General features: G+C 38.1%; 1 protein-coding gene across 18 annotated transcripts in view; it reads right to left on the reverse strand.

The window, feature by feature from the left end:
* The window catches only part of TENM3 (teneurin transmembrane protein 3), a 1,309,047-nt gene that overhangs the window by 132,187 nt on the left and 1,150,351 nt on the right, over positions 1–26,509 (reverse strand). For all 18 annotated transcript variants that reach the window (XM_032684675.1, XM_032684682.1, XM_032684680.1 and 15 more), the window contains one exon: positions 4,840–5,077. In XM_032684675.1, coding sequence (XP_032540566.1) covers positions 4,840–5,077 — 238 coding nt within the window. The remainder of the gene's footprint in view (positions 1–4,839; positions 5,078–26,509) is intronic.

The following is a 26,509-nucleotide window of genomic DNA, read 5'->3' on the forward strand; positions in this document are numbered from 1 at the left end:
TGCATAACTTTCTTTTTCCATGGATGTGCAAAACATAATGTGGAACTCATGTGCCTTCCAGGCTGTCCTCTGAACTATACATGCTGGATTGTAACCTGATTATCATTGGGTGGTCATTACCCTTTGGTGACCCCTTATTTATGTGCAAGTCCTTGGATAAAATTTGTGGCTGCTGCCTGTGGCAAGACAGCCTTAAGGACTGAATGGTGCATGGTGGGGGATGTTGTTTACTTGACGAGGCTGGACCAGAGATGAAGTAATGAAAATGAACTGAGACTAAAAAGCCATTCTCTTGCTGGCTCCTTGGCACAGTCAGACAGTCAGAAATGTGCAGAGGGCTGGCTACCAGAGTGAATGGAGTTCTCATGTTCTGCAAACAACAATGCACAGCAGCAGGGGAGGGAAGGAAAGGACCAGAGGCTCTTGTTCTCTCGCAGAATGGTGAGAAAAAGAGGCTGGAGAAACAAGGTTATGAACTATTATTTTGTTTAGAACTGCATATTTCTCTTTTCCTATTTAAAACAGGGAATGATTAACATGGGAAAAAAATATTTGCATCCATTCTTACTCCAATGACTGTGTACCTCTAAAGAGGGGAATGATAAACTCAAGGAATATTGTGCAAATACTACTGAATTCTGGGCTATCAGTGCTTGCCTAAGAGCCAGGGCAGAAAATACACAGCATGATCAAATTGCAAGTACTCATGGTGACAGCAAGGGATATTTGAGCAGGAAAGATGCCAGAGAGATCAAGCAAAAATCTAAAGTAAGACACTATTGACACCAAAGGAAGCTTATAAGCATATGGACCCAGTGTTTTAGGATTCAAACAGATGCTCAGTGAGAACCCGACTGTAAGAGAATGTCAGAAGAAAACAGAACTTTTTTATTCGACTTTAGTCTTTGAAAACACTATTGGTTCTTTGATTTAATGAATGTGTCTAACATGTGTATATACTGATCCCATAATTATGGCATGTCAATCTTCGAAAATGCATTCATGCTGTCAGCAATCTAAGCAGAGTCCTGTTTCCTCAACTTGCAGACCAGCAATGTGACATGCCCACAGTGATAAACAGGGTCTTCAGAAGAGCAGGACTTGAATTACAACCCCAGTTTCTCCTTCATTTTGTACCATGCACCTTCTCAGTAGAAGTAACATGCCTAATCGAGTCCATGTGTGAAAACCTGGAAGACTTACAAAACAGAACAATTTTGAATTTGATTAAACGAGGCACTGTTTTAGTGGGTGGAATGTGTAAAATAGCTGCTTTGAGCAGACTTTAACCTCCAGCAACCCTGTGCTTTTGCAGACAATCAATCAGCCTCGACCCAAATTGATTTAAAACTTCCCTGGAAACTATCAACACCCCTTTCACACCTTAATCAATATCGAAGGCACTAGCTTCATTGGCAATCCAGCCCAATAAAGACATATGGGTATGTTCATCACACTTAAGGGAGTTTCTAAAATCTTCACATTCTAAAATGAAGTTTGAATCAAGCTTACAAAACAATTTTAAAGTAACACAATTCCAGGAATTGTTTTCTCTGCACCATTTTGAGGTATTCTAATAGTTTAACTAAATCCCTCAAAATGCTACAATATTTTCCAGCCTTTAAGTATTTCTTCAACCAATTCCCTCTTTCTTCTCGGTAAAATTAGTAGATAAGTAACTGAATATAGTAATGTTCCTACCCACTCTACTTCAAGTGGTAAGAGAACACTAAGTAGTACCACCACAAACTAGGAAAAACATTTTAGTTTCTTGGCTAGTTTCTACAAAAAATTCACAGTCCGTCACACAAAATGCAGCCATCTTTTAAAACAGGAGGTACTTTATACAGCAAATCAAGTAAGGAGAAGCAAAGCTCTTCTTTGATTCACTGACATCTTAGCACAGATTCTGAATAAAGTTATATTATATTTTCAGAGATTTACTCCTTGACTGGAATATGTAAATTTCCCCTTGCCAACAAACTGACCTTGGATGCTCAGTGCCTAAAATTAATGAGATATCACCCAAGAAATGCTTTAAGAGATGCTTATTTTTATCTAAAAATTTACAAGTTCTAACATAGTTTTTCTCTGTGCACCTCTAACATTCATAACTGTGCAGTAGAAAAATTCTGCACATTCAAATATTTAAGAGAAAGCATTTAAAGAAGTGATTTACTAAATATTTTTAAATATCAGTAATTTAGATCCTACTAGAACTCAAAGCCGAGAATGTAACTAATGTTCAAGAAATCATTACTAAAACAAGTAGGTGAATAAAAGATCAATGATAATAAAAAACCTTCTAATATGTAATTACTAAATCATAACTTATCATATTCAGACACATGACGAGAAGTCATATATTTGCATGACTTCAGCTGTCCAATCAGTAATTCAAAAAACAAAATGGAAAGTTTTTTTAATTTCTTCAAAAGTTCATATTGTTCTCTAGTGCTGGTTTCTATAGTAGATATATTGCTTCTATAGCTGAATCTAAATTACAGCAGGTTGGGGAACAGTCAAATAGTAGAGATCATTAAATGTCCAATAAAAAGGTCCTGCAGTCTGCAGGAAATACTTTCTTACTGTCTTGCTTGTTTTTTAATGTAGATGTTACTGAGCCCAAACAGAGGGAAGATAATTTCTGCCGCTGCTCAGTAACATCACTGTCATTTAAAGACAGCATAAAAGATGAAAGAAGCATCCACATAATCCAAGTTACAGTTTTAGGTCCTCATAAAATTTTAAGCAAAGAGTCTTTTTATATTTAATAAATTATAAATTGGAATTTCTGTTGGACATCATTGATCTGTTACCTCACAGTTCATCTATTTTGCCAGTAAGAGCAATGCTTTACACAAAAGTATTAACTCTTGTTAATAGAGCCAAACTGGAGTATATTCTATTAAATACACAACTGAATCCAATATTATGAAATATATATTTCGAAGTCACTTCCATTACTACTGTAGAATGACAGGGACTAAAACCATCCTCAGGCTTTGCAAACATATCCCTCTCACCTACATGCACATACCCAAGGCCAGCCAATTCACTACCCAGCTATAGATGACTGGGAGCTGTATGTCATTTTTATGCCACCCATCACCAGTATGAGCCTATAGAGACAGAAAGATAACTGTGCTGTGTGTATACGCTGACATTCACATTCTGCACCTCTAAATGGCCATCATATAAGATGGATAAAAAAAAGGAGAGGGGAGGAAAAAAAAAAAGCTGATTATGAGCGTAAGCTGAAGTATTGTCAAAGAGTAAATAAATGTGTAGGCTAAGAAAAGGATGAAGAAAGAGACCTATTACAAAGTTGTTAACGTAGTTGAAACTGAGCCTAAAAATCACACTCAGTAGGGAACTTTAATCAAAAAAGGAAAAATGAATGACAAATAAGATGGGTTCTTCACCTCCAGAGTTCCATCCAATTGAGATTATAGGAAACACTAGTAGCAGGGTTCTGTTAGTTTTTATGTGAAATTTTTACATTTCAGTTTATTCACAAGTGTTAAAAAACTCAGACACTCAAATATGCTCAGCTTTTCATCAGGAACATTTAAAAGATGAAAAGACTTTACTCTGCAAAAAATATTTGCTCTGAGTTAGAAGTAGCATTCTCATTCAAGTCCTATGTCTTTATAAATACAATAAACACATATATGACAATAGAAGCAAACACTGAAGACATTATCGGTCTATCTATGATTAACTAGCATAAGGAAAACATCAAACATCTTTTTTCCACTACAAACTTGTTCTATAAGAAAATTCTTTCTTTATGTACTAAACTTTTTGAGTATGATGGTGAAATCTCTTCAGCAGAATGCTACTCCACAATGTCTATGACTCATAAGCAATACAGGAGGGCCCAAGAAAACTAAGAAAATGAACAGCCATTCCCAACAGCCTGACAGAGGAGTTGCCTGAAACAGTCATGGGGACAAAAACTATCTAAAAGAGAATCTTAAGGTTGTGTATGTTTTAAAATAGTCAAAATCAACAAAACATAATTTAAAACAATTCAAAGAATGAACTGAATCGATTTCACAAATATTTTCAAGAATTACTGTCAACTTCAATATAGTAATAAATGCTCAGCTTGATGACTAAATTGGAATATTATGGCTTTTGTTAATAAAAAATGAGTGCTGATTGTTACATGAGTACTAATTAATCACTGTAGGTAAATTCAGCTCTGTGCCAGTATATATTTTTTATAGATCATTCCTATACATGTTTTTATAGGTCATTCTGCATCATACATCACTCTGCACCTAAAGAAGCTAGTGTTACCCTTTGTATTAGCTGCTTCTTTCCTAGAGCCAGTTATCAAGAGGGAGGACAAATTTATCATTACACCAGAACTGAGTTCTTTTGTCTCATTATATCCTAGGCATCTGTAAAAAAACACCTAGCCTCACATAAGTATTTCTTTAAAGGTACCAACTATAGGAGTTACAAAGTATTACTGAAAGTTCCTTGACATTTGATCTGTATGACAGTAGAGATTTGACACATAACGTATCTGGCAAGCAAGAAAAGAAATTTCTTTCAGCAGTCAAAAGTCACAGATTATGAACAGGAAGGAAAATGCATGTCTGGAAAAATTAATATACTCTCTGAGTCCAATTACTCTGCACTAGGCATGGAAAGGGAGAAGAAGAAAGTCACTGCAGATTTTAGAGAGAGGACAGATTTTTTAGTACTGAAAAGTTTTCAGTTTTGTTTGCTGAATGAAGGGAAGTTTAGCTGCTGGTCAACTTTTATTAAGTTAGATGTTTTCTTTAAAAGTGCCACAGTCAGTAGTAGTACCTAAGTAGTTACCTGCTTTCCAGTGGTGCATTACTGCCAAGGACCCAGCTGTCCTGCAGCTGGACTGACTCAGGTGTGGTTTGCAGCTCGGCGGGCAAAGCAGCCGGCGGGGCCGGACTCTGATTCCTCCTATTTGTCAGTGAGTTTCTGTTAAGTGAGGTGATGGATGGGTGATGCTGTGCTGAATGTTGCTTGTGAGAAGGTGGCAAAGGCTGCAGGGTCGACTGGCCTTGGTTATTTGGAGGTTGTTCTAAGAAAAAAGAAAATTAAAGTTCGTTAAAAACATCTCAGCATTTGCTACAACCAAACAGAATGAGAAATTCAACATAATCCTATCATCTAATATATTTGCATATTATTCTATTAGCAGACATTCGGTGACATTCTCCAAGAGCAAGTTTACCCTTGATACACCAAGTCCTAATTAATATACAACAGATGGTAAAATTGCTTTTGGTTTTAATTTGTTTCAGGGTTTTTTTTTTAATCTGGTTTTATTAACACCTACAGAAAATAGCATCTGACAGATCCCCTAATGTGCCTTTAGACTTCAGCTTTTTTTAACAAACCAACCCTGAAATTAAATGGGCAATTTCAGTAGAACACAAAGGTTTTCAAGATGCATATAATCCCTGTAATTATTTAATGGAGTTTTTTAAGCTTTATTTAACTGCAATAAATTATTACAAGCTAGTTGCTAAACAGCAGTAGACTACTCTAGTTTAGTGCATTTCAAATAAGACAGAGCTGCACTATGATCTGCTAATAGATGCTAAATATTCTTTAGCAGAAGGTCACTCTGTGAAGCAGATGTTGCTTCATGGATATTTAACAGACTGATTCACATCTGATTACAACGTCAGAAGACTCATATACTTAATGACCGTCACATCCATTAGAACACACACAGAACAGATTTTCCAATTTCACACTATGCAATATACTTGGAGGAAGTCACAGGTGATAAGAGAGTCAGGCCATCAAAACAAAAGGAAATATTATTTGACTTAACCAAAGCACACAATGCCCATAAAGCTTAAAACCAAAATCTCCAAACAGCAAAACCCGCAATCAAATACCTCCATCAATATTAGGTTTTAACAATCTGTTCTGTAAAATCAGTGGCAAATAAGTGATAAATAGAAGACAAACCTTGCCATACAATACAATGCACAAAAAATTAAGGAAACCTCTAGACACTTATTTTATCGTGATTTAGCAATGACTGATGACACTTATACATGTAACACAACAATATGGAATTCAAATTGCAGCCTATTTCCTAAACTAATGTAGCAGAACACACTTAATAAAATAAATGCAAGTGTTATGCAAAGCAGAAAATACACTTTGCTTATAGTGTAGATGCTTTCAGGTAGTCTTTAAATTAGTTGTTTGATTTTCATAAGCAATTCCCTGTTTGGAACTGGTTATAACTGCAAATTGTTACAAACTCAATAATAATACCTTGGTACACAGAACACAGGAACAGTATTTCTGTTGAAACAGATGTTTCCAATAACTTACAGGTGACTACTATAAAATACACTTAACTGTGAGTAATTGCCCAGGTTGTGAACATAAACTGAAAATGTTAAGGAAGAGACATGCTAAGCTCAAAAAAAACCCCTGTCTTTGAAAGAATTTTCTTTCTGAGAATGCCATTCTCTTTTCCAGTGATCTTGCATGGTCAACATGACTTTTGTCACAAACAATGGCAATGCTGAATCTCTTACAAAAAGAATGACTGTTTTTACATTGCCATTATGGTTTTCAACACCAAATCCCTAACATGTTAAAGAAAAATTACCTTTCAGGTAGGATACAACTGATCAACTTTATCTTCACCAACACCACAAAAAAGGGTGTCCCTCCATACGATTACAATCACTATCAAGGCCTTTAAGCCAAATTTCAACAAGCCAGCTAAAGGAAAGTTAACAGACCAACATTAGCAAAGAATTTTCCCCATGTCTACTTAAAATTTTACGTGATTTAGATTACAAGCTATTTATCTGCTGGTGCAGAGTGAAAAGAGGCCTTATATTTTATAATATACAGGTGCATGTGTGTATAAAAATATAGATATCTGCACATATTTATGCAAATATTTACATGTGTATTTGTAAATGTATATGTATAAATGATTAATCACACAAGAGAAAAATTACAAGTTGAATTAAATAATTCACATTATTTTTAATCAAATAAATTAATCTAAATTGTTCTCAGGATCTGAATTTTCCTTCTTATTCCCCTTTTTGACTCCTAAGTGCCTAGCCTGGTTGGACAGCATTGCCATGATCAGTGCAAAATCCTCCTCCTCTGCAACTCCTACTGGCTGAAACGTTATTCTCACATCCTACTTCTTCATTAACTTCTCATTTACAATCTCAGCTGAAAATCAATCTTTCAGTCTATAATTTTCAGTGCTAAAGATCTTGCACTATCCTCTGGTAAAGACCAAAGCAGAGGATTAGTTAACATTGTTCTCTTGCCCAAATGAGGGCATAAGTAAGGGGACTATGCCGGGTCTGCAGGCTTGCCTCAGGTAGACAGCAGACCTTCTCACCCACCAGTGAGGAAGATGGATATCTTTCTGTGAAGGATATTTATGCAATGCCTGAGTAAATGCATAGATCTAGTAAGTGCACTGATAATACGCTGGAAGAGTGAAACTGTATTACCCAGACCATAAGCCAGCTACTCAGGCAACTACTGGGGATTTAGATTATTCCCACAGAAATTTACTATGAACCTACAAGGCCCTTCTGCTATAACATTAGTGACATTGAAGATACAGAGGAACACATAAAATAAATTAAGAGAGGCTAGAAGGGAGCTAGAAGACCATAGCAAGTGCAATTTGGCAAAAATCACATGTCCTCAGAGCCCACTGTCTCTCTCCATTGGATGCTGCCAGGTGACATTTTCTAGTGTCTGAGGGTGGCTTCAACTGGCAGGGAATAACCAGCTTCCACAAAATCAAAAAAGACTGAAAAATCTGGAATAATTTATTTCTTTTCTAACTGTGCAAGAGCTACAGGTACAACTGCGCTTAAAGTTAGATCTTCCATACATCAATAGAGTTAAAATCTATATTTCTCTACATTTCATAGAATCATAGAATCAGACGGGTTGGAAAGGACCTCTGAGATCATCAAGTCCAACCCCTGATCCACTACCACCACAGTTGCTATACCATGGCACTAAGTGCTACGTCCAGCCTCATCTTAAAAACCTCCAGGGATGGAGAATGCGCCACTTCCCTGGGCAGCCCATTCCAATGGCTGATTACCCTCTCTGTAAAGAATTTCTTTCTAATATCTAACCTAAACCTCCCCTGGCGCAGCTTAAGGCCATGCCCTCTTGTCCTACACTGTCATTCTGAATGTGACATAGCTGAGGACTGCTCTTCCAATCTTTTCTTCAACCTGCCAGATTTTCCCACTCCATGCAATTTGCCATGCAATTTCTAACAGAAACTTCAATGTTGCACCATTGATTTGCGAGGAAGATAAAATCATCACAATAGTCATGTTTTGAATGCTGTTCTTAAGCTGGAGCCAAATTCCCTTTTTTCACTCTTCTTTTAAGGAGTTAATAGCTAAAGAACAGCTTTCAGTATTGCTGTAACTTTCACACAAAGCTGTTGGTTTTATGGTATGAGCCTCTCAACATCCCTGTGATACTGAAACTATTCTCACTGCATATGCAGGGAAACTGAGGCATATATGTTAAGTGATTCACACAGCTCTCCTGAGAAATCAGCATCACAGCCAGAAAAGTACTGCTTTTTGCTTTTCGTACTTAAGGAGTTGATAAGCATAGTAGGAGTTTCATGACACAGATGGATAGATACTTCATGAGCTCTGCAGCACTGGACATTACTTCTGTAGTGTCCTCCTCAAGAGCCTGTAACTCCTTCTTCCTCTTTATCAACCAGGTTGTTGGAAAATGGGAATCCTACAGGAAACAGTTCTTCCCTTGGTTAGTGAAAAGATCAGCAGCCCTGGGACTTGGCCAGGGCCCTCACAACAAGAAGAAAGAGCATACAAATGTGATAAAGTGCAATTGTGCTGAAATACTTTAAAACTATTGCAGAAAGGTACAGTTGCTTTGCTTTAAATTGGATTTTAAATGCCATCTTAATTGATTTAATCTAAATGGGAATGTCTAATATACACCAAAAATAAGGTATGGGTACAGGTAGGGTTATCTCTAAAAATGGTAAGTTTTAATTAAAACGGTCTTGTTCGGTCTAGACCTTAATGACTGTAGAGTAATCTCATTAATCTTAAAGAGAAGATTTCTGCAGCTAGAAGCAAATGTAAGCTGGTCCAGCAACTAGCCTGTGTGTTCAAGTTCTTCAGGTGCAACAAACAAATCCCACATTTTTGAGGCATGTGCTCCATACATCAGCATCAGATAATTATGCATGTGAACATATGTACAGAACTCGGAAAAGTCACAAAAAATCAGGTAGAAAGCTGTCTTGCTACAGTTACATGATTTTTTCAAAACATTTTGAAATTGTTATTTACCCTAGGGAACCACATTGAAGCAAAGCAGCCATTTTAATTGCAGACGTAAATTATATACAACTCCATAGCCTTTCACAAGACCCTTTTCTCTTTTTTTTTTTCAAAAAGTAATTTACATTTAATTAATCTTATCATTTTAATTGTTAAAGAATTTGAATAGCATATGAAAGAACACAGAAAAAATGTACACGTGAAAGTGCAAAGGAGAGACATTTATGATAACTATGGTCACGTGGGGGAGAGAGGTTAATTCAGAAGGAGAAAAGCAGACCAAATATCTATGAAAAAAGGTAATTTGTTTTATATTTTGCATGATAGCCTTTCTATAATAGACAGATCACTGACCTGTCAGCTAGCTACTCATCTAGGAAAAAGGGGTGATTTCCATTTGATAAGGATTAGGCTTTTTAATAGTGTATAATTAATGTGAACTTTTGAGTTTCCATGACAAAAGCGGTCTTCCATTATAATATAAACATTTCAAATGTGAACAAAATGTAATTCAATATCCATGTCTGTGAGAGTCTTAACTCTTTCTAGTCAGACTGCTTCTTTTTTTTCTCTCTTCAGAAGAGTCTCTGCCATGGTAAAGGAAATATCCATAATATATACCATAAGTAAGCATCCAGAGTAGACTGAGTGTTTTAGAAAACTGGTGACAAAAAAGATAACTTTTTATTTCCAGGTCGCTTCTCCCTGGTCTGCTAGCCCTTGATTGCATGCAGTCAAAAGTAATTTCTGTAAGAACTGGTTTGATTTCCTCAATAAAACACTTTGATTGACTTGAAATTTTACCTAATTGACACACGGTCATATCTCCAAAGTACTGTAAGCAGAAGTGGGATTTATCTTGGAAATCCCTGCAAATTGAAAAGAGTGGGTATTTATGGCATAACTATTCCCAGAGCTCCCAAAGGAGCTCTTTTTTTAAGTGCCTGCTTACAGAGGGGTAAGAGAAGCTACTTGGACTACTATGGCCAGGGCTTCACCAATTCTGCGGGCAAGTAAAACCAGTCACTCCAGAAGTCTCTGCCCTGGGAACACCTGTCATGAGAAGCTGTCTTGAATTAATGAAAACATAAAGAATGCTATTGGTTCAGAAAAAAACCCATGTATTTACGTGTTAATTTGTAAACAGGCAGATCTAAGGAAGCACTGCTTCACTTCAGTTATTTCTGCCAAGGTGTGCAAGACTCAAAGTTTCCTTTCTGATCATTTACTACAAGCTATAGTAGTATTCCAAGATATCTTGCTGTATGTGCCCATTTTGTGGTTAATCCCAAATATTTGCTTAATCTTATCCATGTCCAAATTGGTTTTGCTCTCCAAACTGCTTTAACAATCCAAACCACACACTCAACTCAAGGAATGAAGTGACACAGTGCCTACCACCACAGGAGAATCCTTTCACTACGATTTGTTGTCACCTTGCACCAGTCTGTGTTAGATGCATATTGACAAGAATGAGGAGAAGTGACAAGGACACTTTGATCAAGATACTCACACATCTTGCGTGTGAGTATACTATTGTAATATAAAATGGGAAAAAGTCATACAAGCAGCTTGATCATAGTGGGCCAATGTTTGTCTCCTCATCAGTACACTACCTGTAGGGTTTAACAATCTGTCACAAGCCACCTAGGAGTGAGAAACTACCAGTGAACTTAATGCAGGATCATCATGGCTGGGCTTCGCGAACGAAGATTTGGGAAGGCTTTATCCACATTTGTTACAGGCACGTTGGTGACTTATGAGGCCAATATGTGACAGACATATCCGATTGCAAAAGGCACAACAGAAAGACTCCTTAGATGGTGTATTCCGCAAGACACGGTTCTTCCTGCGTTGCCTTTTCTCCTCGAGAGTGATCCTGCGTGTGTTCTCAAAGGCATCCGCAGCTCTTAATGCAGGATATGCTCTGAAAGATTGCACTGCCTTGCTTATGATCCTATGTTTCGTAGAAATAATGAAGAAAACCTGAATTTTATTATTCACATGACACATTTGCCATTAAATATCAACATTCTTTTACTGTTTAAAGAGAAATAAAGACTGCTGCTCCGAAAGGGATGAAAGACTTATTGGATTGTGGAGAAACTCAAAATGATCCCATTGTTCACATGTAGCAAGTTATCTGCCTAAGACCAGATGATGAGAGAAGTATCCGGAGCTTCCTGGAGGGCAGTAGGATAGTCCCTAACATGCAACATTGGTATTTTAAACCACAAAGTACATGTTGACAGTTTCCCACACCCTATAAGGATGCTGCTCTTTACCAGTTATATATACACACGAAGAACGCAGAAAGAATCGTGTCTTGCCGATACCAACCAAGGAGTCTTTCTGCTGTGCCTTTTGCAACCGGACTTGTCTATCTCGCATTGGCCTCTTTAGCCACCAGTGTGCTTGTAGCAAATGTGGGTAGAGCCCTTCCCAAATCTTCATTCGCGAAGCCCAGCCATGATGATGATACATACAAAGACAAAGAAACAAGTCATGCACAAAAAATGCAGGCTTTAGGAACTGAAGAAAAAATACATTTACCAATGTTTTTCAGTTGTGCTGTCTACAGGAGTGTTATATTTCCCGTTAAAGGTACGCTTGTAACATTGCCTTTCTATTTCACATCCACTGAACATAGTATTTCCCCTCAACAATGTCATACTGATAATACCTGAGCATTCTCAGCTCTGTTTTATAATTCAGTTCTCCATAATATCTTAGAAATCTTACTGCAGAAATAGAAACCACCAGTTACTAATCTAGTCACAAAAAACTTTGTAAAAGTATATGAACTGAGCTTCAAACTTACTTCAAAGGCAGAATTTTTTCTCCCTGATATTTTCAGAATAAACAAGCTAAAAAGCTATACCCTATATGATATGTGACCCTGTGAAGATAGATAACATAACTTTCTATTTTATGGCATTTACTTTGAAAATCTGATTAAGATAGATGTCTCTATTTTGTAATTCTTCAACATCATTTTGTCATAGTTCCTATCAACAAGATGCTTTAAAGCCTTTCGATTAATATTGCATGCCAGAACTGAAATTACATCCTTTGTCGTTTGGTTCTTAATGGTGCAAGTGATATCTATCAAGTAGTGTTTTATGAAGCATGTGTGATTTTTATCACAGGCTGTTTTCACAAATCTTCTTCAGGTTTCATAAAGACTGTTCATGGTTCACAATAAATATGCCTTGCATTTAAAATTATGCCAATTCTCGAATGAAAAAAACTTTGGATTTTTCAGCGAAGTTTATCAATAGAAAAAAACCCATTTCCTTAATTTAAATCTGTATATAATCGTCTTAATTAGCAAAGCAAAAATATTATTGCAAGCCCTCAACTCTGTCTGAGAACTCTGAAGTAAAAAACACCAAAACTCCAAACAAAACAAAACAAAAAAATATTATTTTCACAAGTAAAAGGTTACGTTTGTCAAATCTTCTAAGTGCCCTAATTTTTAAAATGAAGGTGGCACACAGCTAAATCAGAAGATGCAACATTCCTCTGTAATCCAAGTACAACAAAGATCTTAATTTGCAGCATCCATCTTCGTAAAACAAGATGCGGATAGTTAAAACTTTTTCAGTTTTCTGGGAACCAGACAGTTAGGGGCAGTTGAGAAGGAATCTTACGGTTGGCTATTTTTGGTCAACCTTCTGTTTAAAAAAAAAAAAGTGCAAAGTCAAAAAAAGTAAGTCTTAGAGGACACATGAACAGAATATATTTTTCAAATTTTTTTGTCCAAAAACATAAAGAGCTTTCTCGATACCTAAGAGCGTACAGCAAATACACTGCAGGAATAAATACTGTCCATTGAGAAGAAAGAGGACATTTCTTCCTCAGATGGTGGTGAAAGGAAAAACTGCAAGATTTACTTCTGAAAGGTTTATTAAATGTTGTTTCCACTCTCCGTTGCTCACTGTGGGAACTGAACCAGCTCACTTTTAAAGCATTTTTTCCATTAGCTGGAATTGATTGTCGAAGTATTCCAACATAGACATGTCCAGCCTGACACCACTCCATTAACCCCTTTAGTACATATGTAACATGTGGTTAATATTATGGCAGGCAAAATCTGCTTAATTTAAATACCATATAGTGATAATGTGTTCTTGTCCAGTGCTATATAAGGGCCTGGCTAACGACGGTAGTTACAAAAGCATATGGGGTGAAAGAGCTCAGGTTGGGAAAACAAATTCATCTGTATCAAAGAAAACCAATGACGATGCTGCCATCCATAAGGCAGACATTTTAAGTAACAAAGTAAGCTGCACTTCGTCAGTTTTCAACTGAGTTATGGAAGCTTAATCACCTTATGAAAGCCGAACCTGAGCTTCAGTGAAAAAAGCTATAGTGGAACTAGTTCACCAACAACCTTCCTAACAGCGGCCTCTGTTAAGAGAGATTTAAGAAGCAAGAGGAAAAGAGAAAAACATAGAAACACTGCTAAAATAAATTGGAATTTTACCTGATGGGGTAAATACTTATGATTTTGCTTTACAAGAGAAAGAAATAAAAAAGATAACATAAAGCACATTATGGTAACTATGCACACAGAAAGAATGAGAAGCAATAGTGTACTTACAATCCTGCTGTTGTATTACACAAATGCCATATCCTTCCACCCAAGCCTAATCCACACAGTAGTTAGCAAGGATACTAATAGACATTATTTATATTCTCTTTTTAGGACCTGAGGTCTAAGAATCCAAACAAAATCCTTCATTGGTAGAATGTCACTGACTTATTTCCAACAATTTACCTGGAGATCAAACTGGGAAAAGTTGCTATCACACTGTGAGAAATGACAAAAACTTGTTCACTTGAGACATAAAAATGACACTCAGCTTACATTATGCAGATTCCAAATACAACAATGAAGTCTTCATTTGTGTGCTCCTGGTCTGGCTTCACCACAGTGGGATTCATATATTTTGCAGGACTGTGGGTTTTTTTCCCACTGGGGGATAGCAGTCTCCCAAGAACAATGTTCCCTGAGGCTGGGGATCACCAAGACCACAGGCTTCACTTAAAGTCACCGTTGCTTCTATTCAGAATAGACTTTCTGCATCTTCATAAATGAAATCACCTTTCATCCTTATTTAGAGCCAGAAGTGAGAAAGTTACACAATTATTCCTAGCTTCAGACAATCTCAAGAAAATAAGTGGGGAAGTATGTTTTCAGATTACAAACTGAAGGATAGCTCTTTATACAGAGAATTCAGGTTTTCATTGAAAGAAAACAAAACTTGAAGCAAACATGGAGAAGTCCAGCCAAAAGAGTTTTTACAGAGAGAAAAAAAGAATTCAGTTTTTCAAAATGCTGACAGGGAAATGGAATTAACCTGAAAAATCTTTGAGTATATAGCCAAAACCTGCCTGTAAAACACAGGTAAAATGATGCAGAGTATGCCATTTCCTGCTTTGCTAATCCAGCACCTTATGTTCCTACCAAATACAGTCACTTTATTTTGACTGAAAAAATTGTGATTTATAAATAAATGTTGCGAAAAAGAAGAGTCATGCTTCAGATGCAAGCTAAGTTCTACAATCCCAGTTCAGTCAGAATGACAGTGTGTTAATGTATGTTCTCATACCACATATTTATGGAGTGCAGTATGCATTGCAGAGTCTGATGTACGACTTCTTAATATCCTAGCATTTTCAGGTGTTAGATAATTTTGATTCCTATCCAAAATCATTAATCCAGAGCGAGCTATGTGTATGTTTTTCTTTGTCTTCTGATTTTATTTCTTAACACTTCCAAGAAAAACAATTTCCCAAAGCTATTTATTTTAGAAGCACAGTTACTACTGAATAGGTTAAGAAAATCTAAACTTTCAAAACCTTTAACCTGAAAAAATACACTCAAGTCATGATTATGTAATGCTTACAGCTGACACAACCACTGCTGCAAAAAACTGCCTTTCTGCCCAATAAATAAAATAGCATCTAAAGGCTGTTTTACTACTAAACCTGACTTTTACTGACATATGGCTGACATTCATAAAGAAGGAGCAAACCACCAGAATTCCTCAATTCCAAGAGCCAGGGGAAAAATTCTGCACTAAATAAGTCAACTGAATTTTTTTGTCGTGGACTTGCAAAGGTTAACGGCAACGGCGTCCCTTGAACATTTTGCAAATTTACAAATCCGAAAGCAGTTTGAAAGGCCCCCAAAACTAGTTCACTATAAGCAATTCAATTCTTGACCAACTTCTTCATGCTCAACCTTGTCTGAGAACACAAGGCCACATTAATAAAATCTGTGAAAGATAAGCTAGGAACGGGAAAACACAATGTAAAACTTCTAAGCACAAATAAGTGAGTTTGTCTCATCAGATTTGAAAGAACTCAGATAAGATGCCTTGCTTTGGAGGAAATGAAAAAGGAACAGGGGTAGTGACATGAAAAGAAAACCATGTGGGAAAAATGGTAGAATTGCACAGGAAAGAGGCTGAATAAATAATACATGGAAGAGACCTCAAAAAAGTGACCAGGTGAGAGAAAAATGCTAAGAAAAATGAGAAATAATACATAATTTTATTAGTAAATCATAATAATCAAATTCCATGGAAAACATGGAAGTGAAATGCTTACTGTACAGCCTTGACTTTTAGAAAAAGGAGTTTAATTCTGGCCACTAGAGTTAAGGCGAAAAATTCTTACAGACTTCTGCTTGCTCTTGCAGCTCGGGCCTTAGAGCAATAGGGAAATAAAGCAGTAGGTCACCAGATGAATTTTTGTCTCCATATCAATTAATTGATCTGCTATCAAATATAAGAAATACGTAGATTATGACCGACACAAAAAGAACAGGGAACCAAGCTTCCAAAAGAGCTTTGAAATACTTTTCTCCTAACTGTCTCAGGGAAGAGAAACGCACAATAGGGTGAGGCCTTTACAAGAGCAAACTGAGAAACTATTGTTCTCTAATGACTTTAAATAAGCTTTTTAGGCTTACATGTGAATCAGAATTTTGCTCTTCCTCCTTATGAAAAAAACCCCCACAACAAAACCACTCTTGATTTTAGTAAGATATTATTCTATTCTAATGACAATCAAATCTACTCAGGTATCAATCAAAAGAACAAATCCATGGCAAAAGATTTCTTAAAGATATTCTGGGTTTCCAGTACAGCTGTTTCCCTTTTCAGAATGAAGATCAAGTTGCTAACTTATTAACCCTCAAATCAAACCTAAACTTTAAATGCAAAGAGTTGAAACAAAAACTACCTTTCAATCTGTCTCAACTCATGTAACTTATCAACAAAACTCTCTCATATCTAGCAAGGCATTTTAAGTAAATTCAGAGGTATTAGTTGACATGAAGAGTGATTTAATTAGACATTTGTATGTGGTCCCTATTTATTTTGCAAGTGCTGTGAAGGACAGCAGTATGCTGAACAGCTTAAACAGACTGTACTGTAATTAATGATAAACAATTATGTCCAATAGTAAACAAAAGTTATGGGGGAAATTCCGTAATTGTAAAAAAAAAATTATAAAACATAGAAAATTGAGAAAATCAGCCTTTCTTACATTTAAATTCCATATATATTTTCATAAATGACTGTAGGTTTTGCCTTCTGTACATATTTTCAATATGTCCTAGTTGTGCTGTTGGTACAAAGCTGTTTCCAGCAGATGATCTTTCACATCAGTTTCCAGCTGAACTCCACACCTTCTTGCCTGAACCAAGCTCCTTAAAAAAACATGGCTGATTCATGTCATAGTAAGCTCTTCCTTCTAATAACACTGCTGTAGTTCTCAGACAGACACTGACAGAACAGATAAAAGGTACAGAAATCACAGCTCACAACTACACCCTTTGATTTATGTGGCCAACTAGATAGTATACACAGAAAGACCCCAAAAGAGCCAGCTAAAAGAAATTGTTTGAAAGTAAAGGTTTTGAAACAATTGCCAAAAAACCACAAATAAGCACAAAGTAAATCACCACCATGGTGCAGCGAAAAGTGATAAAATCTCCCATATACCATTAGCAAATGCAAGTTGAATTAATTCCATTATGTTCCTGTCTTCCAAGCACCTGCAGCAGCAAAAGAGATGTTGCTGATTCTTCTGGGGTAAGCAAAGGCTAAATAAAAGGATTCATTACAATGTCCTAACATAATTACAGATTTTGCACATTATTTAGTTCTTAAAAAAAATTGAACTGAATGCTAATAGTAATCTAACTTCTACATAAACAGAATTTGAGTTTCAAATTACTTAATGTGCAGAAAGTGTCTAAACTCCCTTTATACCCAACAGCTGTCATTTCACCAGCAACAAATTTGGCAAAAGCATTTCTAGGTATGCTGTGAGAGCACTTGTAAAGACAGCTTGCTCACTGTGTAACACTGCTGATTTATAAAGCAAGCTATGCCCCAGTCAAGGGGAACAAGACTTCACAAGGCATAGAGCCAAAGGAGATCCGAATGACTGGAGTCCCTGGAAGCCTGTGGCCTTCCACTCCTGGGGAAACACCCCTCTATTTCTATCATAATCATACCCCCTCCACCCGAACACGTTTCCCTCGTCCCTTTTCTGCCTAAACTATCATACAGGAAAATATCTTTCTTTTTGTCTTCCGCTGAAACCATAACACTGGTGACAAGGAATCCATGTGTGGGGGTGGTACGTGATTGCAAGGGAAACAGATGGTCTCAAGCCGAGAAGTCTGGTATTTAACATGCTTTTATAACTACCACCAGGGGCTAAACCCAAACATTTCAGGAGGAAGAATTTTATCGTGGTAAGATTGCAGCAGAGCATGTCAGGAGGTCTCTTTTTTTATTCCTGGCATAGCCAGTGGCTCATGGCATGATAACAAGCCTTTGTACATCCAGCGGTCTTGCTGCTGAAGTTGGTTAACAACACCTGCCAAGGTGCAGGGGGCTGCAGGAATCAATTATGTGCCCAACAGCTCTTTGCTGCTCTTGAAATGAAAGATGTTCTATTGGTGAAACTTGAACATACACAACAGAGGTGGGTACAGGTCCCAGGCTCTCAGACTAAATTTATGATGACAGATTAATGTGTTTCCAGAGAGGTGGCGGAAAGGTATGCTTTGTGTTCTGCTGAGAGGTGGCTCCACACTGTTGCCTATTTTGGGAATGTGAGGGGATACTCAGAATACCAGATTTTTTTTCTTACAGGTCAAGTTTCCACCACCTGTGGGTAGGGAAGGACATGCAACCCATCCCACCTGCTCCCTTCAGAATTCCTTGAAGCCCAATTTTCCTGGCTCCATGCAGGTGTAAGTGTGAAAATTCCATGTGAATATCCTTGCCCAAGGTGTGATGTTTCACAGGTTACATGTGGCATTAATCTCAGGTGAATTAATCTATTACAGAGATTCACACTTTGGAAATACAAATCTAAAGAAAATAAATACAAACAAACAGTAAAGACTTTCAGGTACATTAGCTGCAAAAATTAAAAGCATTTTTGAAAGCTGAAGGCCTAAATAGCTGTCAGCAACTCCATCAGCATGTGTAAGTTATTTACAACAGCAAGCAGACAGATTATCAAGATAACAGAAGCACTGATTAATTGTGTAGCCTAAACTGGCAAGGAAAACAGAGTAAAGCCCTGCATGTGTGAATATTTATTTTTAAACAGGTATGTTTCAGTTCCAAGTTTTCCTGTTTTAGTGGTTACCATTTAATAATAATAATTGAATCAAATTGCTCTTTTAATTTTTTAAAACATGTAGTAGTCAAACCTGATGTTGTAGATAGCCTCATCAAGACTTTTCAAATTTCTGAATACCACTGAGATACCAAACAGAGATTTAGAGTTTCCTATAACAGTTACAAAATAAGATGTTTGCATTGCAATATTCTTCTGTAATAGCACAAACTTCAAGTGCAGATTCCAAAATATTTTATAGCTCTCAGCAGAGTTTGGGTAAAGATTTAATGAATTTTCGTAAGTACAGACTTCTTCATGGCATGTTACATGTATTAAATGCTATTTTTTAAAGACAACTGGAAAATTTCAAGACTTTTCACATTCAGTGACCTATATTCAGAACCTTTTCTAACTATATAGAACTTTTTTAAAAGGGCAAACAATAATTTATCTTCAAAATAGCTACAATATGCCATTTTTGGCCAAGTCCTACATGACAAGACACAAAAAGTACTGAAGGGCAAGGTGAATCAAGTCAGTTTGCAGAGGTGAAAGCCATCCAGTTGGCTTTAGACATTCCTGAACAAGAAAACTGACCAGTACTTTATCTCTGTACTGACTCATGAATAGTGGCAAGTTCTCAGTGGGGGTGGCTACAGCAGTGGAAGCAGGCCAACTGACAGCACAAAGACAAACCCATCTGGGCTGCTAAATTATGACAAGATACTGCTGCTCAGGTAGAGAATCTCGTTGTAAAAGTACATCACAAGACACTCACGTACCCAAGAGCTGGGGCGCTGAAGAACATTGAAACAATGAGCAGGGGGACCAGGCTGCTGGAATTGAAGTGGCTCGGGTGGATCTAGACTGCGAACATAAGGGGGGGCTATTTTTATAACTTGTTGGGCCAACAACACATCAGGACATTTAGGAAGGGATGCAACAGATAGATGGGCTTGTGATTGAGGGGTGGACTTGACTATGGATGCCATTGCACAGGTTACCCATGATGGTCAAATGCACCATAAACAAATTAGTTAAGCAGCTAAAGTCTTTTTGGTATAGAGACTGAAGACTGAAATATCACTATTGGGAAGCCTGACAGATTGATTATATCACACTACCACAAACTTACTCCACCACGAGCTTACAACAGTGGAACTGACTACTAGATAGTTGGAAACATTCTGTGTGACTCATGCCAGTGGCTGGAATACTGTCCTAGGTGTTGAAAAGTAGGTTTTATGGCCCCACAGCAGCCTTGAAAGAATTGACTCAGACAACAGGACCCATTTGCAAAACAACCTTAGAGACACATGGGTCAAGGAGCATGGCATTGAGGGGCTATATCACATCCCCTACTGTACACCAGCCTCTAGGAAAACTTCATAATAAAATGGACAGTTAAAAACTACACTCTCAGCAATGGATACTAGGACATTTAGCAGAAAACAGTTGCCTAGTTAACCATAGAGGATCTGCCAGTCAACCTAGCCCTACCCAATTAGAACCGCTGCACCTAAGAGTTGGGGTTACTCCTACCTCAAGAAAGGGTAAACCTATTTGTGGGACTGTTTTTGCTCAAGGACCTGTGTGCAATTGGTGGGTAATGCAGAAAGATGTGGAAGTCCAATGTATACCTCAATGTGATTCAACCCCCAGTGAAAACAATTCATGATTTGAGTTGCATGTTATGGGAATTACTATAGCTGGAACCTCTCATTGCCAGCCAGGCTAGGAGCAAGGGGAGGAGTTCACTGCAATGTTAAACCCTATACCTGGCCCAAAGGGTCCAGCGGTGGAGAGTGTAATGGATATACCTTTAAACTGTTGTAACCCATGATCTGAGTTGCATTTTATAGGAATTACTATAGCAGCTACCAAATAAACCAGTGGAGGAGAAGCCTTACAGGAAGCAGTTGCAGTGCAGCAGTGACCCAACCTGAGCTGGCTTTGGTGCCCATACAGTGCAACACCTCTTCGGTCCTGAGTAACCACCAGAACAGATGGAGCCCAAAGTCATGGACTAAATGAACTTACTGGACATTTTGTGGATATTTGTGGATATTTAAAGACTTTTTAGAGACACTTCATGGGGGTGGTCAATAGACTAAGGGAATGATATCTCTGTGTTGTATTAAAGGTCCTACACCTGTGCCGTGGCAATCCCAGGCACACATACAGGTTTGGTGGTGAAGTGATTGAGAGCAGCCCTGAAGAGAAGGACTTAGGGGTGATGGTTGATGAAAAACTCAACATGAGCTGGCAATGTGTGTTTGCAGCACAGAAAGCCAACCATGTCCTAGGCTGCATCAAAAAGAAGGCAGCCAGCAGGTCAAAAAAGGTGATTCTCCTCCCTCTACTCTGCTGAGACCTCACCTGCAATACTGCATATGGTTCTGGTGCCCCAACATAAGGACATGGAATTTTTGGAGCAAGTCCAGAGGAGGGCCACGAGGTTGGTAAGAGAACTGAAGCACCTACCTTATGAACACAGACTGAGAAAGTTGAGGCTGCTCAGCCTGGAGAAGAGAAGGTTGTGTGGAGACCTCATATCAACCTTCCAGTATTTGAAGGGGGCCTACAGGGAAGCTGGAAAGGTACTCTTCATCAGGAACTGTAGTGACAGGACAAGGAGTAATGGGTACAAATTGAAAGAGGGGAAATGTAGGTTAGATATCAGAAAGAATTTTTTATTGTGAGGGTGGTGATCCACTGGAACAGGTTTTTCAGGGAGGCTGTGGATGCCCCTACCCTGACAGTGTTTGAAGCCAGGTTGGATAAGGCTTGAGCAACCTGGTCTAGTGGGAGTTGTCCCTGCCAGAGGCATGGGGGATTGGGACTAAATGATCTTTAAGGTCTATTCCAACCCCTTAACATTCTATGATTCTATGATGATTAATAGGAATTGTGGCTAATGAAGATGTATTGAAAAGTGTGAGACCTGAGTATGACTTAAAAGAAAGAGTTGAGAATGTATTGTTTTTGGCTGGGGTAGAGTTAGTTTTCTCCAAAGTAGCTAGTATGGGACTATGCTTTGGATTTGTGCTGGAAACAGTGTCGATAAATCAGCAATGTTTTATTATCACTGAGCAGTGCTTACACAGTGACAAGGCCTTTTCTGCTCCTCACTACACCCCACCAGTGAGGAGGCTGAGGGTGCACAAGAAGGTGGGAGGGGACACAGCCAGGACAGCTGACCACAACTGACTAAAGGGATATTCCATACCATATGGCATCATGCTCAGCATATAAACTGGAGGCAAGGTTGGTTGAGGAGCTGCTGCTTGGGGACTGGCAGCAGTCACTTGGCGATGAGCAATTCTTTTCATTTGCATCACTTGTCTTTCTTGGGCTTTATTTATCTTTAGATTTGTTATTTTCCATTTCATTACAATTTATTTTTTTATAATATTTTATTTCAATTATTAAACTGTACTTATCTTAGCCCACAAGTTTTCTCCCTTTTACTGTTCCTCTTTCCTCCATCCTGCTGAGGCAGGGAAGTAAGCAAGTGGCTGTGTGATACTTAGTTGCTGGCTGGGGTTACACCATGACATGCAGCTACCAGCCAGACCTCAATATGCTGGAAGTTTAGACACAAGAAGAAATTTATACCCTCATCCCATGGGTCGCAACGGATACAGTTCTTCTAGAACCCAGTTGGCTGTGGTTGTTGCCATGCAAAAAGTCCACCCTTGGCCAACAGACAACTACATGGATGAGTATGTCTTGGTTTTGACTAGCTCTGACAATAACCTGGGGATCTGTCAGACTAGTAGGAAAGTATATAAAATGAAGGCACTTGCAAATGCTCCTGGGCCCATCCTTCATTCAAGCTCAGAGACCTGACATAAATCTTGTTCATTGTTTCTTTCCAGTAGGAGTCTTGTAGCTTCTTTAAGTAAATGCCAGTTGGTTATTGTTTATCACATCTTCAAAACATGAAATTGTAGAAAAACATCACATCTGCCAGAGGCATGATTCCTGTTTTATGACTGTTATACTCAATTCTCATCGAAATGTAGGCCATGGGTGTACTACTGAATATTCCTCACACTGTGAGAATACAGATGAAAATCGTTTGGGCCATCAAAATAAATGACTCATATGCCGAAATGAAAAATTATGCTACCGCTTCTTTAGCAAATCCCAAGAAAGAAATTTGATGGCTAATATGCTGCTGCTCATGCCAGAGTGGTTTTCTATAACAGTTACATGACCAGCTAATGTCACATCAGTTTTCATAGTCCCAGCTGGTCAATTCATCAAGTTTGAGTACAGCGCGATGGGTGAATCCCTCCTACATGATAAACTCTCCAGATACTCCAAGTTGCATTGTACTTGGCACAGATCTTTGCTGAACATAGGCAAAGATGCCAGATTTACTCCTAGAGTTACTGCTCAGTTGTCTGTTTAACCGTGAGGGCTTTTGCTAATACCAGTAGTCTCAAACAGCTTTATAGCAGTTTCCTCTTCCTGAGAAAACCAGAGTATTTCTGGTTACTGGTACTCAAGCCATAAAGGTCAACCCTAGCTGGTATGTGTCTCTTTTACATCAGAAAAAACGTTCACTGAACAGAGAGATGCATTTTGAGCAGTTTAGTTTGTGCACACAGAACACGAGAGAGTAGCAGACTAGTTTCTATGCAGATGGGTTTGTCCCCATTTAAAGTATCCTCAGTGTCTATCAATTAGGTCATTTCATTAAGGAGCTAATGAGCTTAACCATATCCACCATTCTTCTACTGTATCTACTTACCTTTTTGGTGGGGACAAGGAAACTTACACACAAGAATCATTACTGAGCAAATAAAAACTTACTTGAAAAGTAAACCTCAAGAAAGAACATTCAAGAAAGCTAATAGGTTCAGTCTCACTGCTACGACAGTAATAAAGTCCCTCTTCACCCACAGTTCTTTTTGTCCTCACATAGGAATACACTGAGGAACACACAGCTCTAGGAAAGACATCTACTGTTACAGAATAAAGAATAAATCATACTGTCTTTGTTATTTGCGGCACTGTTACAGCTCTTGGAATGTGAATATTTCATACTAGAGGGATTTGTGCATATGCATACAAAATTACTGTTAATAAAAATATAAATATGTGTCAGAAATACCTTTTAATATTATTTCATGAATATCTATTATACTTGTGATGTGTCCTTGCTGTTTATTAGAACTCAAGTGAGAAGTTACTGTGTGTGGTGTTGCCTGTCATAATTTACATCTCACCAAGGCTTTTGATACTGTAAGCAGAAAAGGTCTGTGGCAGACTTTGGAACATTTAGGACGACCCCCCAAGTTCCTTAAAATGATCATCTCACTCCATGAGGATCAGCACGGCCAAGTCAAATATGGCGATGCACTTTCTGAGCCCTTTCTAATTACCAGTGGTGTGAAACAAGGTTGTGTTCTTGCACCAATCCTATTCACAATCTTTTTCAGCACGATGGTCCAAAGGGCCACGGCAGACCTTGATGAAGAAGATGGTATCTACATTTGATATCGTACTGATGGAAGCCTATTCAACCTAAGGCAACTGAAGGCCCACAGCAAGACCTTAAACCATCTTGTCCGGGAGCTGCTTTACACTGACGCAGCTGCCCTCGTCGCCCACACAGAGGCAGCTCTGCAGCATTTAACATCCTGCTTTGCAGATGCTGCTGAGCTTTTTGGGCTGGAAGTCAGCTTAAAGAAGACAGAAGTCTTCTATCAACCTGCACCTCAGGAAGTCTTCCATCATCCCCATATCACCATTGGCAAAACAGAGCTCAAATCAGTCCAGCAGTTTAATTACCTAGGTAGCTTCATCTCCTTGGATGGTAAGACTGGCGGAGAGATAGACAACAGGTTAGCAAAGGCATAAAATGCTATCGGAAAACTCCATAAAAGAGTCTCACGAAATAAACACCTGAAGAAAAGATCAGTGTTTACAGAGCCATTGTGCTGTCTACTCTTTTTTATGGATCCGAATCATGGGTCATCTATTGCCACCACCTGTGACTCTTAGAATGCTTCCATCAATGCTGACTCCATACAATCCTAAACATCCACTGGTCAGATTATGTGACTAATACGTTTGTTCTAGAACAGGAGCAGCTATGAGTATTGAGGACATGTTACTGAGAACACAGCTGTGTTGGGCAGGGCACATCTCAAGGATGAAGGACCACTACCTCCTCAAGATCGTGCTCTATGGTGAACTTGCCACCAGCTGCCACAAGAGAGAAGCCCCGAAGAGGAGATACAAGGACTCCCTGAAACAACATCTCAGCCTTGGTCATACTGATCTTCATCACTGGTCTACTCTGGTCTCCAGTTGGGAGGCCTGGAGACACTCTGTTTATAATGCTGCTGCTTCTTTTGAGAACGCACGCAGGTTCACTCTCGAGGAGAAAAGACAATGCAGAAAGAACCCTGTCTTGTCGATACCACCTAAGGAGTCTTTCCGCTGTGCCTTTTGCAACTGGACTTGTCTATCTCGCATTGGCCTTTTAGCCACCAGCGTGCTTGTAACAAATGTGGGTAGAGTCCTTCCCAAATCTTCATTCACGAAGCCTAGCCATGATGAGGGATAAGGTGCTAAGCTTTCTTCTAACAACTTATTCTTGGTACCAAAACTGAATGATTACAGCTATGTCTCACACTTTTGTCTTTTAAGGATGTGGTATGTTTATTACTTGCAAGAGAAAATGACTCCTGCAATGATGTTTTAAAATCATTGGGTTCAGGCAAAATCCAAAGTGCTGTCTATAAAAGACAGTTAAATTTGTATACAGCTCCTATCTCCATGGTATGTAAGCACAAAAGCCCCAGGCAGAAAAGTACTCCTTTCTTGCTCTTGCTCTTAGCAGGACAGGTATATGATGGAAAGTTCAATTAACAGTTTGGAAAAGTTTCCACAAACATTTTGCTTCTGTACCAACCACTACTGGGTACTGACCTAGAAATTATTATTTAAAATTCAACTGCAAATATATGGTGCAATGATAAGTTGCAATCTTGAAAACTACAAGAGTAGCTAATGGGAGTTTGAGACTTGCAACTTGTAAAATCCTTTACTTAGTCGTGTACTGCACATGCCTAACATGTAAATGCAAAATTCACAGCAGCTTAAAAAAAGACCTCAAAACATCTACATGCACAAGTGCAATTAGGAAATTGGCCTTCAGCTGCAAAACAAAAAAAGGAACACTGAATGCATAAAGCTGTTCACTAAAACATATTCATTGCATCAAATGAAGGATATGATAATTACAAGTACTTTCCATAAATCTGAAAAGCAGGGTAATAGAAAATAAAAAGCCAATAAAATGTGAACAATTTGGAAAAAAATTACTCGAGCTATTTCTTCTGAGATACAAAATTATATTGGTCTCATTAATCAGTTCAAAAACATTAACAAATGGAAATTTCACCCTTGTAAGGTATTTCTTTTACAAGGTAGTTTTTTCTGTAGAGTCAATGTGCTTCCTT

Source organism: Chiroxiphia lanceolata, chromosome 4 (assembly GCF_009829145.1).
Source record: "Chiroxiphia lanceolata isolate bChiLan1 chromosome 4, bChiLan1.pri, whole genome shotgun sequence".
Taxonomy (NCBI): Eukaryota; Metazoa; Chordata; class Aves; order Passeriformes; family Pipridae; genus Chiroxiphia; species Chiroxiphia lanceolata.